General features: G+C 35.8%; 1 protein-coding gene across 2 annotated transcripts in view; it reads left to right on the top strand.

The window, feature by feature from the left end:
- The window catches only part of NSL1 (NSL1 component of MIS12 kinetochore complex), a 34661-nt gene extending 17181 nt beyond the window's left edge, over positions 1 to 17480 (top strand). The window contains exons 5-6 of one of the 2 annotated variants that reach the window (XM_027613012.2): positions 14638 to 14705; positions 15969 to 17480. In XM_027613012.2, the coding sequence (XP_027468813.1) occupies positions 14638 to 14705; positions 15969 to 16247 (347 nt within the window). In that variant the 3' untranslated portion in view covers positions 16248 to 17480. The remainder of the gene's footprint in view (positions 1 to 14637; positions 14706 to 15968) is intronic. The other variant, XM_027613013.2, reaches the window with a different exon arrangement.
- The last annotated feature ends 285 nt before the right edge of the window (positions 17481 to 17765 follow it).

Here is a 17765-nt window from a genome sequence, read left to right as displayed (position 1 = left end):
CAGCGAGAGAGGGAACACAAGCAGGGGGAGTGGGAGAGGAGAAGCGGGCTTTCGGCTGAACAGGGAGCCCGATGCGGGGCTCAATCCCAGGACCCTGGGATCATGACCTGAGCTGAAGGCAGACGCCTAACGACTGAGCCACCCAGGCGCCCCTTGAGTTATTATTTAATAAATGCATTGAAGGCTGCTACGTCCTGCTTTAGCCATATTTCCAAGTCTTGACATACAGAGGTTTCATAGCTCAGGTCTGAGTAGTTTTTAATTTGCAAATTTAGGAGTTTTCTTCTACCATTTTCCCTCTTTTTTTTTTGCCTTCTATCATGTTGGTAGAATTTTCTTTTTTTTTTCTGGTTTGGAAGCTATATGCTATGTTTCTTTTTTTTTTTGAAATTATTATCTTTTTAAGATTTTATTTCAGAGAGAGAATGAGAGAGCACAAGCAGGGGGAGTGGCAGGCAGAGGGAGAGGGAGAAGCAGGCTTCCTGCAGAGCAGGGAGCCTGATGTGGGGCTCGATCCTAGGACCCTGGGATCATGATCTGAGCCGAAGGCAGATGCTTAACCGGCTGAGCCACGCAGGCGCTCCTGTTTCTTTTCTTTTAGTGTTACCTATCAAATTTTAGCTGAGCTAGAATGTAGCTTAGCTGGAATTCTAAAATTATCTGAAAGTCTGGAGTTGTTCAGTATTTCAAGTCCCCTCCTAAGCAAGACAAGGACCTTATTACACTTTACCCACTGAATAAGCACACACCTTCCCTGGTTTTTTTCTTTGAGTCTAGAATGTTAGTTTTTCTTTTGTTAAAAAATACAGTTTACTCATTACTACTTTTTTGTACTCAATGATTACATTTATCAACAAAATTTTCCAAATTCTGTGATTACTGTTTCTTGAATCTCATGCCTTCCTTCTAGGTTCACTATTCTTGTTGATGTGCTTCTTTAGGTACTTTGAGTAAAAGTCTGTGGGTGGTAGACTCTCTTAGTTTTTATTTCATCTTGCTCTTAAATTTTGTTTTATTTATCTTCATTTACCATAGGGAATATATTACATCATTATCTCCGTACTCCTTTTTTAGATGACTTTATTGAGATGTAATTCATACACCATACCAATTTACACATTTAATTTTTAAAAGGATTTTATTTTTAAGCAAACTCTACACTCAACATGGGGCTCAAACTTACAACCCAGAAATCAAGAGTTGCATGCTTTAGTGACCAAGCCAGCCAGGCGCCCCCTCAATTCACACATTTAAATTGTACAACTTGATGGCTTTCAGTATATTCAAAGAGTTATACAACCATCACCAAAATAAATTTTTTAAACATTTTCATCACTTCAAAAAGAAATCTCATATCCCTTAGTCATTCTCCCCCAGTCTCTTCTCTCTCTCTCCCCTAGCCCTAGGCAACCACTAATCTGCTTACTGTCTACAGATTTGACTGTTCTGGACATTTCATATAAATGGAATCATGCAATATGTAGTCCTTTAAGAATGAAACAAGATGAAACCAGAGAGGGAGACAAACCATAAGACAAATCTCGTAATCTTAGGAAACAAACTTGAGGGTTGCTGGAGGGGAGGGGTAACTGGGTGATGGACATTGGGGAGGGTATGTGTTGTAATGAGCACTGGGTATTACATAAGACTGATGAATCATAGACCTGTACCCCTGAAACAAATAATACATTTTATGTTAATTAACTGGATTTAAATTAAAAAAAAAGAATGGCTTTTTTTTTTTAAGATTTTATTTATTTGATGGAGAGAGACACAGTGAGAGAGGGAACACAAGCAGGGGGAGAGGGAGAGGGAGAAGCAGGCTTTCCGCTGAGCCGATGCAGGGCTCCATCCCTGGACCCTGGGATCATGATCTGAGCCCAAGGCAGACACTTAACGACTGAGCCACCCAGGCGCCCCAGAATGGCTTCTTTCAATTAGCGTAGTGTTTTTGAGGTCCATCCATGTTGTAGCATGTATCACTACTTCATTTCTTTTCATTGCCAAATAATATTCCCTTTTATATATATATACTTTTTATTTATCCATTCATCAGTGTAGGGATTTTGTTTTTAAAGTAAGCTCTGAGCCTAGGGTGGGGCTTGAACTCATGACCCTGAGATTAAGAGTTGCTTGCTCTACTGGCTGGCTCAGTCAGTGTGGACATATGTTTTCAATTCTTGAGTATATGTAACTAGGAATGGGATTGCTGGATTATATGGTAACTCTAGTTTAGCTTTTTTTTTTTTTTTTAAGATTGTTTGGCACTTGTGGCTCCCTTAAATTTCCATGTGAATTTTAGAATCGGTTTGTCAATTTCTGCAAAGAAGCCAGAGCTGGGATTTTGATAGGGATTGTGTTAAAATTGTAAATTAATCTGGGAGTAATGCTAACTTAGTATTAAGTTTTCCAATCCATGAACAACAGACATCTTTACATTTATTTAGATCTTCTTTGATTTCTTCCAATGAGGTTTTCTAGTTTTTAGCACTTCTTTTTTTATGTCATTCCCAAGTGTTTTATTGTTTTGATGCTAATGTAATTGGAATTTTTAAAAATTTTATTTTCACTTTGTTCATTGCTATTGGTATAGGAATGGAATTGATTTTTATATATTAATCTTGCTGAATTCATTTATTAATTCTAATAGTTTTTTAGTGGACTCTTTAAAATTTTCTATATAAAAGATTTTATCATATCATCTGCAAATAGGATAGTTTTACTTCGCCCTTTCCAATCTGCATGCCTGACATTCATTGTTGATAAGAAGTCTCTTGAGAGTCTATACTGCCATTCTTTTATAGATAGTCTGTTTTTTCTCTCCTGACTTTGTAGATTTTCTCTGCATTCTTAATGTTCTGCAGTTTTACCACAATATGTCTAGGTGTTTATTTTTAGTTATCTAGCATGGTGTTTGATGTGTCCTTTTTTCTTATTTTTTTTAACATTGAAAATAACTTTATTGCTTTTTCTTGATTATATAAGTACATTCACATTCTAAAAATGTCAAAAGTGTAAGAAATACTCATGATTATTGCTTGACTCCTACACCTTCAGTCCACCTGCAGGTCTTGCTGCCCTTACCTCGAAAACATATTCCAAATTTTCAGCCACTTTCCACCAAATCCATCACTACCTCTCTTACCCATGTTCTCTTAGCAAGATTACTATGATAGTCACCTCACCGGTCTCCTTCCTTGCATTCCAGTTTCCCACACAGCATCCAGAGAATTCCTTTCAAAGCATAATCAGATGATGTCACCCCTGCTTAAAACCCTGTAGTGGCTGCCCATCCTACTTCCCTTGGTTTACAAGATCCTCTCTGACTTGGTCCGTGGCTGCTTCTCTGATTTCATCTCTGACCTTGGTCTCTTATCATTCTCACCTTTTCCTTATTGTGCTGCAACCACACTAGCATTCTTGCAGTTTCCCCAAGGACATGCCAAACACACACTGGCCCTGTGGCTTTTGCACTTGCTGTTCCCTGGTTCCTATCTGAAACCACCTGCCTGACTCACTTCACTCAGCTCTCTGTTCAAAGTTACCTCATCAGAGAGGTCTTTCCTGATAACCTGTGTCACATTCCCTTCTAACCCCCTTGGTCATACTCTGTCCCCTTAATCTGCTTTTGTTTTTTTCACCGCTTAAATGACATATAATTTCTGCTTATTTTATCATCTTCATCCCTCCCCCCACTGTATTATAAACTCCCTGTGAACAAGGACTTTGTTTTGTACTTCTCTGTCCCCTGCTAACTCTCTAAGATCATTATCTGACATTGTACACTCAAGAAGTATCTATGAAATAAATACACAATTTTATATAAATTGATCATATATATTTAAAAAATATAGTATTCTATTTTTTACTTTTTGTTTTGGCTTCGTCTCTCCCTTCCATTCACTACACCTTCAGATATCCAATCTTAACCTGGTACAAATCCATTTATCCATCTTTCTCCACTCATACAATCATACAGGAATATATATGCACTGAACATTTGTGGGATAATTTATTTTACAGAAAATTGAGTCATGTATTCAAACTATGTGCAGTTTACTCTTTTAACCTAAGTATATGGTAGAAATCCTCCAATTCAACTGCCATAGATCTGTGTTTGTATTTTAAATTATGTTATATTTTTATACTTTTGTGCTCATAGTAAATGCAAGTTTAACATGAAATTTTAAATAACCAGTGGTGTATATATAAGTAGTAAATGAAAATCCTCCCAAGTCTGCCTGATCCCACACACCTTCAAATAGACAAGTACTTTGACAGTTTGATGTGTCTGGTTTTAGATCTTTATCAGTGTATTTGTGAGCAGACAGGCACAGGGGGTTTTGTTTTTTTTCCTATATCAGTATTACATAATACATTCTTGACTTTTTCACTCAACAATGTAACAATAGTTCAACTCTGCCTTTTATTGGTAATTTCTTTGTGCTTTGTACACACACAATTTTATTTAAATAGATTTATATACATTTTGGGGGGTGGGATTTTTATGTCTTGCTTGCATCCTTTTTCCTCCCATCTTTCACTCACATCTCCAAGTATACTTTCAATCAGAGGACTCCCATCTTCTAGAAAATCTTTAACTTAATCTTTCAACTTTGCTTCTTTATCAATTCTTCTATTTTTGTATTCTTGTTTTTATTTAATAATTTTTTTCTTTTGTACTGTGTATTATGATTTCCTTTAGCTATGAGAGGATCCTAAACTTTTTAAAAATTTAGATTGCTCTATTTTTAATGCCATCTGCAGTAAGTTTCTCACCTTGACACATTAGTTATGTTAGCTGTCATTCATGGTTGTGATTTCTTCATGTATTTTGGAATTTTGATTTGCAGACTCTTCTTCACTAAGATTATTTATGTACCTATTTCTTGTCACTGCTTTCCCCCCTTCCTGTCTAGTAGTTTTGTGGTTGCCTTTCATCTGGACCCTGAACAGTCTCAGCAAAGAACAAATCTTGAGTTGGCAGCATGGGGCCCCTGTTCCACTGTAATAGAGGAGATAGTGGATCTAGTCACTAAGTCAGCAGGCAGCTTGGTCCAGGCCCAGGCTTTGAGGCATTATCTGGCTCCCATCATTTCTAATGTACACCTCAGCTCCTGGCCATGGTTAATGGCAGGTCTTTTTCAGCCTCCTTTTCAGGGTAGGAAAACTCTATCTCAGCTGTTGGTTTCATACAGTGAAGCTGGCTCTTCCCATTTCCTGCTCCTCTGGAGCACTTTGGGTGGGCCCCTTTTATGTTATAGGAAGCAAATTCCTGGTTACCTACTGCCTACTTACCATCTGCTTACTGGTGGATCTGCAACTTTGGCCTGACTTACAGCTTTTTCTCTTTTACTTTTTTATAGTTCGTAGAAATGTTTATTTTGTATATGCTTTGGGATATCTTTTTAATTTTCTGTATTTATCCGATGATGTTTTGGACAAAGGTGGGGAGTTTTGTGAATTTTCAAGACCAAGTTGACCAGAAGTCTAACGATACTCTTAAAAACTACAAATCAGTTTTCATTCCTCTGCTTAAAATCCTAAAATCTTCCAATTGAATAATAATATTTCTTTTTTTTTCATTTTTTAAAAGATATTTATTGAGAGAGAGATAGAGAGCACAAGAGGGAAGAGGGTCAGAGGGAGGAGCAGACTCCCTGCTGAGCGGGGAGCCTGATGCGGGACTCGATCCCGGGACTCCAGGATCATGACCTGAGCCGAAGGCAGTCACTTAACAAACTGAGCCACCCAGGCTCCCAATAATAATAACATTTCAAACTTCTTAACATTCCCTTCCATGATCTGGCCTCCACTTAACCTCTCCAAATTCATTTCAGGCACTTTCCTTTTTGCCATAGCCCTATGGTCCACCTTTCAGTTCTTTGAAAGTGCCTCACTTTCACACATGCTTTTCCCTGGTGCTTCTAAAGTTGGCATCTTCTCAATTTTTCTTTCTCATTTAAAGGCTGCCTCCTCAAGAGAGATCTTCCCTGACTACCATAATGACAATAGCCTCTCCCCAGTACTCTATCATAATACTTGTTTATTTCCTTAATAGCAGTTGTTACAATATATTTGTGTATTTCCTTGTTTATGGTCTCACAAAACTGAAAGCTCCATGAGCTTTTTTACTTTGCATTTGCATTGTATGTGACCAGTATATAGCACCATGCTGAATAAATATTGAGTGACTATTATTCATCCATGCACTCATCATATTTATCAAATGTCTACGATATGCTGGAACTGTTCTCACTGTAGAGGATATAATGTTGAGCAACACAAACACGGTCCCTGTTCTATGGAAATTATGTTCTAGTTGGGAAAAGAAAAGTATAAACATATGAAAGTAAACAATCAGTGGTAGGGTGATGTGTTTAGGTGATGGAAAACACTTTCTGGGGAAGTAACAAGAAGGAATTTATCTTATGACAAGAGGAAGAGCTTTTCAGTTAGGGAAGAGCTAGAACAAGGTTCCTAAGTCAAGAGTGAGCTTGAATATTTATGGAGTAAAAGACCACTGAGACTCCAGTGGAGGGAATAGTGGGAAAGAACATTACAGGATAATGTTAGAGACTTGGCCCAGGCCAGCAAACACAGGCTAGGAGTTTGAAAATATATGGTACCTTAAAAGAGATAAAACTCTTCAGTACAGAAGATGCTGGTGAGGTGCAGGTGGGCATGCATATAGAGGATTATATATATCTGCGACCTAGTAGGTGTGTTCAACAGTTCTGTTTAAGTTGTAGCAAAGGGTTACCTTCCAGAAGTCATAAATCACTGCTTAGATTTTTGTTTCATTTTCACCAAACGTGCTGCTTTTCAATTATTGTTCTTTTTCATGCCTTTAGTTATCCCTTTAGCAACCAGTATAAGCCAGACATCCTATGTAATGCATGCTTGCTTGCTCATTTATGCACATAAAATACACTGGGAATAGAAAGGAAGCCCTCAGTTAGTGCTTTTTTGCTGAATGTCTACATTCATGCAGGCTTTTAGAAGTTCATGTTTCCCAGTTTAGTCAGTGCAGTGACCTGAAAGCAAAACTAGGTTGATTACCCAATCTTTCATTTCCGCTTTTTTATTTCCCTATGTTTTAGAAAGCAAGTGCCTAGGGAAGGCAGTGTCCTCAAGAGTGCCTACTTCCACATTTTTAAGAGCAAACTTTTTTTTTTAATATCCTTGCAGCAATCCTCTGATTAGTTGTCTACCAGTAAGAAGAGTTTTCATTTGTCAGTTATACCCTTTTGTGATCCTGTTAGTAAAACTAATAATTGCTTCTATATTGTCTTCTTTTTTAAAAAAGGTCTTTGAAGTTAATTGAAGAGCCTCCCTTTCCCTCCGCCCCTCGTCCTTCACTAAATATGTACAGATGACAAGGAGCTATTTTAAGTTTCTCTACAGTAGACTTGATACTTCCAGTTCTTTTGCTTACCCTACAAGCAGAAGACTTAGAGACAGTTCCTCTTCTTTCCTAATAATGCCAACTTGCTTAAGCCACTGCCAGAATATTTACAGGTGGTTACCCACTTACAAATGGTTGTTTCAAAAATTCTTATTCAATCTGAGCTTTGGAATTTGAAATGCATTTCCCCTCTGAAAAAATTTGCAAGTGGTATTATAAATGGGTAAGTTTCTAGGCTACCCTTTAAAGACCTATTTTTTCCTATATAATGTAGCTGAAATACTACCCATTTATGTTGAAAATTATTAGGAAAATCATCTTTCAGATGCACATTAGTTCCACTACAGATGTTTAAATAGGATTTGGAGGGAACAGTTTGGATCCCTAAACACCTTTGCAGTGAGAGGATAGTGGAGTCACAAAGATGTCCCCATGAAGGCTGTGGAGAGAAAGCCGTTGAGAACGCTTCTGAAGGAAGCCCATCTGCAGTCTCTTAGCTGGCAGGGACTAGCCATCTGCATGTGATACATTATTCAGTCAGATGTTTGTATATCAGGACTACCTATATGCTCTTACCAGTTACAAGAAGTGAAAAATTCATTTAAAATAATCTTGAGTGAGGGAGTGAAAGTTTATATATTTTGAAAATTTCTAAGCAGATATTAATGTTGGAAAATGCTTTTTTGATGCATTTATAGGCAACATATTCACATATTTAGTGATCATTTTTAATTATGTGTTTGTTTTCCCCCCCTCTAGTGCTTTTTAAAATCTTTGTGTGCTTGGTTTTATTCCTAAAATTATTGATGTTCCTTAGTTTTCAATGAAAGGAATTTAATTCACTTAAAAAAAAGGATACTGTAATGTTAATTGTTAAAACATAGTTAACTCTAGAATTGTTCTATTTTCATAGTTTTTTACCAGACATAATTTCTTTTTATTTCAAGAGATTTTTATTATGTTGGAGCTAACTTTTGACCATTTGTTAATTTATATTCTTATGAGTATAGTATAATTCTGGACAAGGGTATTTTAGAAAGTTACACATAAAATATAAAACAGCGTATGCTTTGAATTCTAGGAAATGTGGGTTCTAATTCTATTCTAGATCAGTTCTCAGTTCTCGCAGCTTCTGTTTTCTTATCTATAAAAGGAGGCTGATGAAACCTGTTTGCTTCACAGGGTTGTTAATGGTTATTACACAAGATTGATTGGCAATGGATGCCACCCCATACTACCATAGGAGTGGGCTGTTGGGATTAAGTAGAGACAGATGTCATGCCATTGTGTTTCTCATCTCTGTACTCGTGTTTTCTTTTCATAGTCAAGTTTCTCAAAGAATAAACTGCATTCACCAGCTTCACTTTTAATCTCTCATTTTTGTCAAAAACTCAGTAGTATTTAGTATTTATATTGTTGTGACTATATAAATGTTCATTATGAGTCAGGTAATCATTACTATGAGTATATTTTTCTTGAACAGCTTCTTATCCTTCAGAATGACAATTGCTTTATTTTTGTTTGTTTTGTTTTCTGTTGTGTCTATCACTAATTCTTTCCCAAACTCTTCAATAGAACTATAAAATTCCTCTCAATATGGTAAACACTTAAGGTTATCCATCAGATCCATTTTAAAACCTTTTCCTTTTTCTTGGAGATATTCCTCTGGGAGCCTTTTGTCTTCCTATTCTAATCTGGACTGGTTGCTGTCTAGGCCTCTGCAAAGCTTTTGTCCCATCTGTTCCTTTCCTCATCATCCTAGGAATTTCCTGTACTTCTGTTTTGAATCATGTTTCCTGGTTCCTGTGTTTTCTTCTTTCTTGATTTATTCCCTTGTTTTGGTATAGCACATCCTCTACCACCAACCTCCTATTCCCACTCACCCCAGCCATCTAGCAGCAGATCCTCTTCTATGGAGACTTTCTGGTAACACCTGTGAAGCTTCTACTCTTCTTTCAATTCCCAACTCACCCTTCTTTGTGCCTCTACAGCACACTCTTGTCATAGCCTTGTTTCATCGTACATGTTGAGCACCTGCTCTACATGTCAGGCACTGTGTTCGACACTAGGGAGTCCAAGGTTAAGAGAATGAGGTTCTTGTTCCCAAGAAGTGCTAACAGATAAGAACACCATGGTTCTCACTGGAGACAGTACTGCCCCCTAGTGGCCCTTTTGAAAAAGTGAGGGAAATTTTTGGTTACCACAGTAATGGAGAGGGTACGGCTGACATTTTGTATTCAGGAGCCAGGAATACTAAATGTCTTATATGTCCAACACAACTTTAGAATATGCCACCAGAAATTCATGTGTAAAAATCTTTATAATTATCCAAACCTGGGACCTAACTCCATTTTACACATAAACTACTCTTGGCACTTTTACATTGTCATTGCTTGTGTGACAGGTAACAGCTATTGTCCATAAATATGGGTTTATAGACAGTTTTTTTTTTTCAAAATAGCATGTGTTTATACAAAAATTCAGAATCCCTTGGATGATAGATTATTTTGTAAATCATGCAGTAATAATGAAGAATATAAATTAGCATACCCTATAAATGAAAGTAAGATAACTTTCTAGAGTAGATGTTAAAAAAGATTCTGTTCATTATTGTGTGGATGTGTGTATAAATTGAGGTATAACATACAGTGCATAGTTTGATGAATTCATACACAAGCATACACATAAACACATGTAACTGCCACCTTGATCTAGATATGCTGAGTGCATGGTTGGGAAACATAGGACAAACTTATTGGTAAACAGTATGTTATATTTTCAAATAATGTGCCCATTATGTTTTCATGTATACAATAAGTACAATTGAAAGTATCCAAAAAGTCTAGAAACGAGGAAAATAGTGTATTATGTATTAACAATTGGATCCATTGCCTTAACTTTATAAATATTTTACCTGAAAAGGTAATTTGAGTTTAAAGAAAAAGATATTGAGTATATTATCTGAAAATGTAACTAACACATATTTATCCTGCTTTCTGACTTTAGGGACAGTCTGTACTGTGTAATATTTCCAGTACCCAAAGCAGTTTCCTTACCTTCCTTTCTGGTTAGTACTCCCCAGCCATCAGAGGTAACCACTATTCTGACTTGCATCATCATATTTCTTCAAATATTCCTTCTCTGTTAGTCAACATGTGCAGGAAAGGTAAATAAAACTTTTAAAAAGAAACAAACTAAACAAACGAATCTTTGCAACCAGTGCTACATTTTATCAGTCTATGAAATGTTTTAGGTTCAGTTACAACTTTCATACTCCTTTTTTTTCAAAGGACAGTGAATTAGCATTTCAAACAGCATTTTTAACTGAAAATGATTTTGGTACAGTATGTGGTTATTACAAAAGCAAAAAAGCTGATGGAAAAAATACGTTATAGAAGATTTGAGAGTCCTTTTAAATAGGACTAAAACTAAATGTTACTAAGTTAATGGAAACCTAAAATGTAGGAATCTCATTTTTTTTTAATTAATAGAAATGATTTTTTCCTTCATTATTATTTTTTTTTTTTTAGAGAGCATGTATGTGGGGGTGCAAGCAGGGGCGGGGGGGGTGCAGAGGGAGAGTGAGAGAGAGAAAATCTTAAGCGGGCTCCACGCTGGCATGGGGCTCAATCTCACAACCCTGAGATCATGACCTGAACTGAAATCAAGAGTCAGATGCTTAACTGACTGAGCCACCCAGGCGCCCAAGAAATGATTTTAAAATACTTCCTATTATTGCCGCACTAAATTCTAAAAATTATATTTCTGTATAATGATAAATTGTGTGACTATTAAAATTTTAATATTAAAAAATCTGTTTAAAATTCTGATTATATTTTTAGATGCCTTATGTTTAGTCTTATTCAGAATCTATCCCCAGAGATCTATCCACAATCCAGAATTGATCCACAGAGGTCAACCATGTATCTTCTCTGTAGTTTCTCATATTCTTGTTTTGGCCCCGTCTATCCTGTGTTCCTCATCGCCTTTTGATAGTATGATCGCTGAAGTCTTTAAGTAAATGTATATACTAAATGTAGTCTGAATTATGGTGCAATTGCAGAGTAGGATTTAATCTTACACATTCCCATATTATAAGGTAGGGAATGATTTTGACATGACATTTTTAATAAGGCCATTTCATTTGTAGAAATATTGCACCTTCTAATTGTCACCCTTTCAACAGCCTATACTTTGTCTCAGTAGGTTATCCATACTCCATTATTTCCTCCTTATCATATTCAAATAGTATGTTAATTCTCATAAAACACTAATTTTTCTATTTCTGTATATCTGATCTTTTGTTTTCTATGTAGAATGACTTCTGATATAAATTTTCTTAAATCCAAACTTAGTATAATAGGTACAATTATTTGAGTACTTCATTATGTCTTCTGATATGGTTGGATATGAACATATTAAACATATTAAGTAATATTTTATTATGATAAATGTCTGTTTTTCCTTTGTATTTTTATTTATATGTACAAAAATAACATTATGAATTTTTTTGGAATAGTAAGGGGAACTTTACGAAATATGTTCTAAAGGGGGAAGTTGGGTCTGATGAGGTTGAGAAACTGTTCTAAACAAATCAGTGCAGTGAAGTCTTCCAGGTATTCTACTAGAACTGTCAGGACACAGTGGCAGTCTGTAGCCCGGGAATGCTCAGTTCAGGCAGAGGGTGGAATTCGTGGCAGGGATCATGGAAACGTGAGACTGCACAGGAAAAGTTTGGTTTGTTCTGTGTGTTTCTGTGTGTCTCTCTTTTCTAACCTGAAAGTTCCTTGAGGGGCAGAGACCATTTTTCCTTACTCTGAGTCCCTGGTGCTGGGCCTAGTCCATGGAAAATACATAATAAATGTTGGAAGAATGGGCAACTCCCACACAGGTATGTAAGTTTGAGGGAGAGACCTGAAGGGTGGGCTTGTCCAGAAGCCAGATTGCTGCAAGGGTACCAAGACATGGATCATGTATTTGCGTACTCAGAAGGAAATTTAATAATTGCCTAAGTACTTTGGGGAAATCTCCCTAAATCTTAAAAGAATTGAAATTAGCATATTAATCTAAGGCAAGGGTCCTTAGAATAAAGGGGGATTATGAATTTGGATAGAAAAAAATTACATTATTTTTACTAACCTCAGACTGAAATTTAACATTTCCTTCAGTGTTGAATGTAGGTCACAGTGGTAGTATTAGCAGTAACTGTAATGTTTTTTGCTACTAAAAGCCATAGATATTTTCTTTTTTTTTTTTAAAGATTTTATTTATTTATTTGAGAGAGAGAATGAGAGAGAGAGAGCACATGAAAGGAGGGAGGGTTAGAGGGAGAAGCAGACTCCCTGCTGAGCAGGGAGCCCAATGCGGGACTTGATCCTGGAACTCCAGGATCATGACCTGAGCCGAAGGCAGTTGCTTAACCAACTGAGCCACCCAGGCGCCCCAGCCATAGATATTTTCAATTTCAGTTGTTGGAGGTACCTCACAATATTGTTTATGCTCATTATTTTCATATTGTAATTATTAGACCTGCCGTTTGATCTTGTTACTTAAACCATTAATAAAGAAGCACATGTATTACCTATCACAACTTTGTAATAATTGTATTTTTAAATTTTATTTTAAAACATTCTGAAATTCTAGAGTAAGCAAAAACAGTGTTATAATGATAGAAATCAGATGAGTGGTTGCTTCTTGTAGAGAAGGTTGATTGGGAAAGGGATACAAAAACTTTCTAGGGTGATGGAAGTGTCCTATGCATGGTATGCATGTATCACAGGTGACTGAATGTTAAACTTGAGATCTGCATTTCTCTGTATGTAAATTATACCTCAATTAAAAAACGAATACATTTAGAACTATTCTTAGAAGGTGTCTGTAGGCTGCATCAGATTGCCAAAGAAGTCTCTGGTAGCAAAGATGGTTAAGAGGCCTTTTTCTGAGGCCATCCTGTTGCCTTTGCCTTTCTCTTTCTTTGAGTACCCTGTTTTTCCCAGTTACTTTTGCGATTCATTTCCCCTTTTTTCTAAATGTGTTCTCACTTTTTTGACCTAAGGAAAGGCAGAAAAGAAAAATAGCAGCTATGAAAGAAATTTTTTGCTTGGTTGTTTGCCCCTTTCTTGAAGCCAGTAAGGCTGTAGCTCTCCTAACATGGTTATGTATTTGCTAAGAACTAACTTGTAGATGATTTCAAAATGGAATGATTTTTCTTATCCAGTTTTGCTTGGAATTTTAGTAGGATTTTTATCCCTTTGTATCATTTAATATGCAGTTCTGTTGTGAAGTAGCCATGAACATTTATAACAAAGATTGGAAGGAAATAAAATGTATTAGGAATCAGAAAAGCATCAAAGAAGGAAGGAAAGAAAAATTAATATTACAGTCTAATCCAGATTTTTCCCCCAGAAATCCCATCTAGGTATCCTCAATGCAGTATGATAGTATATATTCCAAATTCAAATATGTTTTACTTATATAAAACTCAAAGTAATACACATATCAAATATTAGCCTATATCTATTTAAAATGTGACAGGGCTTGAAGATTTAAAAAAAAATTTTTTTTTAAGATTTTATTTATTTATTTGAGAGAGGTGGGGGGAGAGCACAGAAGGAGAAGCAGACTCCCTGCTGAGCAGAGAGCCCGATGTGGGGCTCGATCCCAGGATCCTGGAATCATGACCTGAGCAGACGCTTAACTGACTGAGCCACCCAGATTTTCCTCTTTTTTTTTTTAAGATTATTTATTTATTTGACAGAGAGAGAGAGACACAGCGAGAGAGGGAACACAAGCAGGGGGAGAGGGAGAAGCAGGCTTCCCGCTGAGCAGGGAGCCCAATGCGGGGCTCGATCCCAGGACCCCGGGACCATGACCTGAGCCGAAGGCAGCCGCTTAATGACCAAGCCACCCAGGCACCCTGGGCTTGAAGATGTTAAACACAGTGTAGATATGTGTAGAACAAACACTGGGCTATTAGTGGCACCCAGTGCTAAGACTACTCCTAATATAACTCTTGTTGCCTATCATCTTATAACTGTTAGTTTTTCTCTACTGTTCTAACATTTCCACAGTCTTTATTTTAGGACACTTATTTTAATAGATTACAAAATGTTCTAAGAAAGATTGAGCTAAGGTGGATAGTCCTAACAGATTTTTGTCCAAATACTATCTGTGTCTTTTATGACTTGGTATTAGATAAAAAACCTTACTATTTGGCGGTTTCTTTGCAGCCTCTCGTGTGGAAAATTTGAAATGCAGAGGAGAAACAATAGCTAAGGAGATCAGTGAAGCCATGAAGGTAAAAGCTACATGCTAAAAAGTTATAAAATGAACAATATGTAGCTAGGTATTTGCTTTCAACATCCATATGTATTTTAGTCTATTGTAACAGGAATTCTCAGTAGTCTTTTAAGTAGATCTTTAATGAATTTATTAAAGTGACAGTAACATTGAGAATAACTAACATTTAGTAGGCACCAGTATGTGCCAGTATTATATTTAGCTTCTTTGAAGATTGATTATATTTTTGAATTTTGAGAGTTAGCAGTCTATCAAACAAGTTTGGATAATAATATCACTTAACATTTAGTGAGCATTTATGGGTCAGGCACCATCTAACTGCTTTACATATATTATCTTATTTAATCCTTGCAATAATCCTCTGAGGTAGATACTGCTAATATCCCTATTTTATATTTTAGAAACTGAGGCACAGAGAGAGGCTATAGATTGCCCAAATAAATAAATGAGTCAGGACTTAAACCCTGGATATTTGGCTCTAGAGCCTAGATATATTCTTAACTGCTATATTATGCTGCATATCCAACTTGGATATCTTAATATTATCATAATAAAATTGTTTATCTTCTTGACATTTATTTTATGCATACAGGGAAACATTTGGATTCCTAGTGTATGAAAATTACTTTAAAACTCCTCTAAATCTCCCATGTTCTGATAATTTTCTGTAACATTCTTTTGTGGTTTGTATTGATTCCATGATTTTCTGATACTCATAGCATTTTCTTTATCAGTAGTTGGCAAACTGGTGGGCAGGCAAAAACCCAGCCTTGCCACTTGTCTTTGTAAATAAAAATTCATTGGAACACAGCTATTTCTATCCATTTATTTATTGTCCGTGGCTTCTTTACATTACAATGGCAGAGTTGAGTAATTGTGACAGAGATGTAAGGCCCTTTACAGGAAAAATGTACTGATTCCTGTTCTTGATGATCAAGATTTCTAAAATACTTATTATCCTAAAATATGGAATTTCAGACATTAAATCCTTGGCTCTGAAATTCTGTTACTTCCTGCTGCCAAAGTTTTATTTTACTACCAGACATCGTAAGAATAGAATGTATCTTTTAGTTTTAGTTTTTGGTTAAAATCCTCAACTAATACTGGTATTTTAAGGTAAAGCCAATATCCATTACCCAAATAATTAGGTCTTAGAAAAAGCCTTGACCTGAAGAATTAGAATCTAGAGTGTTGTATCTGTCTCTGTGTGTTTGTGTTCCAACCTGAAATTAATGTTAAGTATTACTGTTGTTTGTTTAAGTCCTTGCCTGCATTAATTGAACAAGGAGATGGATTTTCCCAAGTCTTAAAGATGCAGCCTATTATCCAGCTCCAGAGAGTCCACCAAGAAGTCTTTTCTGGTTGTTGTAGGAAACCAGATGTTACACCTGAGAGCTTTATAACACAAATAGAAACCACACCAACAGAGACTTCAACCAGGAAAGCCACTGACCTGGTCTTGAAAAGAAGGCGAACTAAAGACTGCCCCCAGAGAAAATGGTATCCACTACGGCCAAAGAGAATTAATCTTGACACGTAAGCTCTTGTTTGTCTTGAGAGTTGAAATTTGGCACTGTCAACATTTAGATTACAGCCCGATTCCTAGACAGGAAAAGACAAATAACTCTTTAACTAGTGATTCCTTTGTACAAATATAGTAGCTCTATGCTGGGATATAATGTAATAGTTGTATTTCCTTATTATTTCGTCTTTAGTAGATGAAAAGTATATTTTTTGAATATTGGCACAAAGCCCATTAGTGGGCATTAAGAGTGCAAGCTTAAATGTCCTTAAATGTAATCAACTCTTGGCTGCCTTACAGCTTTTGTGGAATATCATGAGTAACACATTCTATTGGATTTCTAGTATACATCTTTTAAAAAGAGCAGTATCACAGTTGTCTCTAAGTGCTAAAAGTAATCATCAGTTCTGTTTAGGAGCTAGGAGCAGATAAAGTCCCCCCCCCCCAGTGCAGTTTGATTTATCACATTGATATGCAGATAAGAAGACTGGCTTTGACTTTGTTACTCTAAATTCAGCTAATTTGGATTTGTGGTATTATTTTTAGGATTTTTTTGTTTTTGTTTTGTAAGACAGACGACTTAATTATGTAAGACTTTTTCTTAGAAATAAAAATTGGCATGTAGCCAATGTTTCTTTCCACACTTATTTTCTACAGGCCTTTCAACTTGGTACTAAGGGTTTCTTTTCAAGATTTCTCATATCTTTGTACATGATTGCAGTTCAAAAATATATATTGGATTAAAAATTAACAAATTGTCATTGTGGAACAAATATAGATGCAATCATACTGAACTATTTTACGTTTTTTTTTTTAATTTTTTATTGTTATGTTAATCACCATAAGAACTATTTTACGTTTAAGGATGTTTATTTATCAAGGATGTTATTGGTAGAACGCTGAGGAAGCTATATCGCCTATAGCTCTAACATTTCACTATAGTTATAGCTCTTACTGTGTCTCTTCCTCACATTAGTACAATGTAGGCAGGGCCATCCAACTTTTCTCCTTTTCTCCTTTGATGACTGTATAACTTCATTCATTTGCAGAGGAATTTACTAATCATGACGTTGGGAAATCTGTACTTCTTATTTACTATGTCTTACCAATCAAATATCTAAATGTGATAGAAAGTGTGTCTCAGTGAAAAAAATTTACAAAGCCACTTTATTGCACTCTGTATTTTAATTTACAATTTTAGATCTGTATATCTGTAATAACAGTGTGTTTTTAATTAAAATAATGTACAAAGACTGAAATCTTGATACTGTGTATTTTTTTAGTTGTAGACATCTTGAACTCAGCTTTAGTTGAATGGTAGGTAAGCATCTTGCCTTTCAGAACATAATAAATTTCCCTTTAAAATTGTTTTGAAGCTACAGAATATTGTTATTCTAATACAGTGCTATGTTTTTTATAGTATAAAATTCTTATGAGTTGTTTCATTTCAATAGCCTGTAAACAAAACAATTATTGTTTTTTTTTTTTAAAGATTTTATTTATTTATTTATTCAACAGAGAGAGACAGCGAGAGAG

The sequence above is a fragment of the Zalophus californianus genome, chromosome 10, assembly GCF_009762305.2.
Source record: "Zalophus californianus isolate mZalCal1 chromosome 10, mZalCal1.pri.v2, whole genome shotgun sequence".
NCBI classification, from domain to species: Eukaryota; Metazoa; Chordata; class Mammalia; order Carnivora; family Otariidae; genus Zalophus; species Zalophus californianus.
The sequence above is the reverse complement of the archived record's forward strand: the minus strand, read 5'-3'. Positions and strand labels throughout refer to the sequence as shown.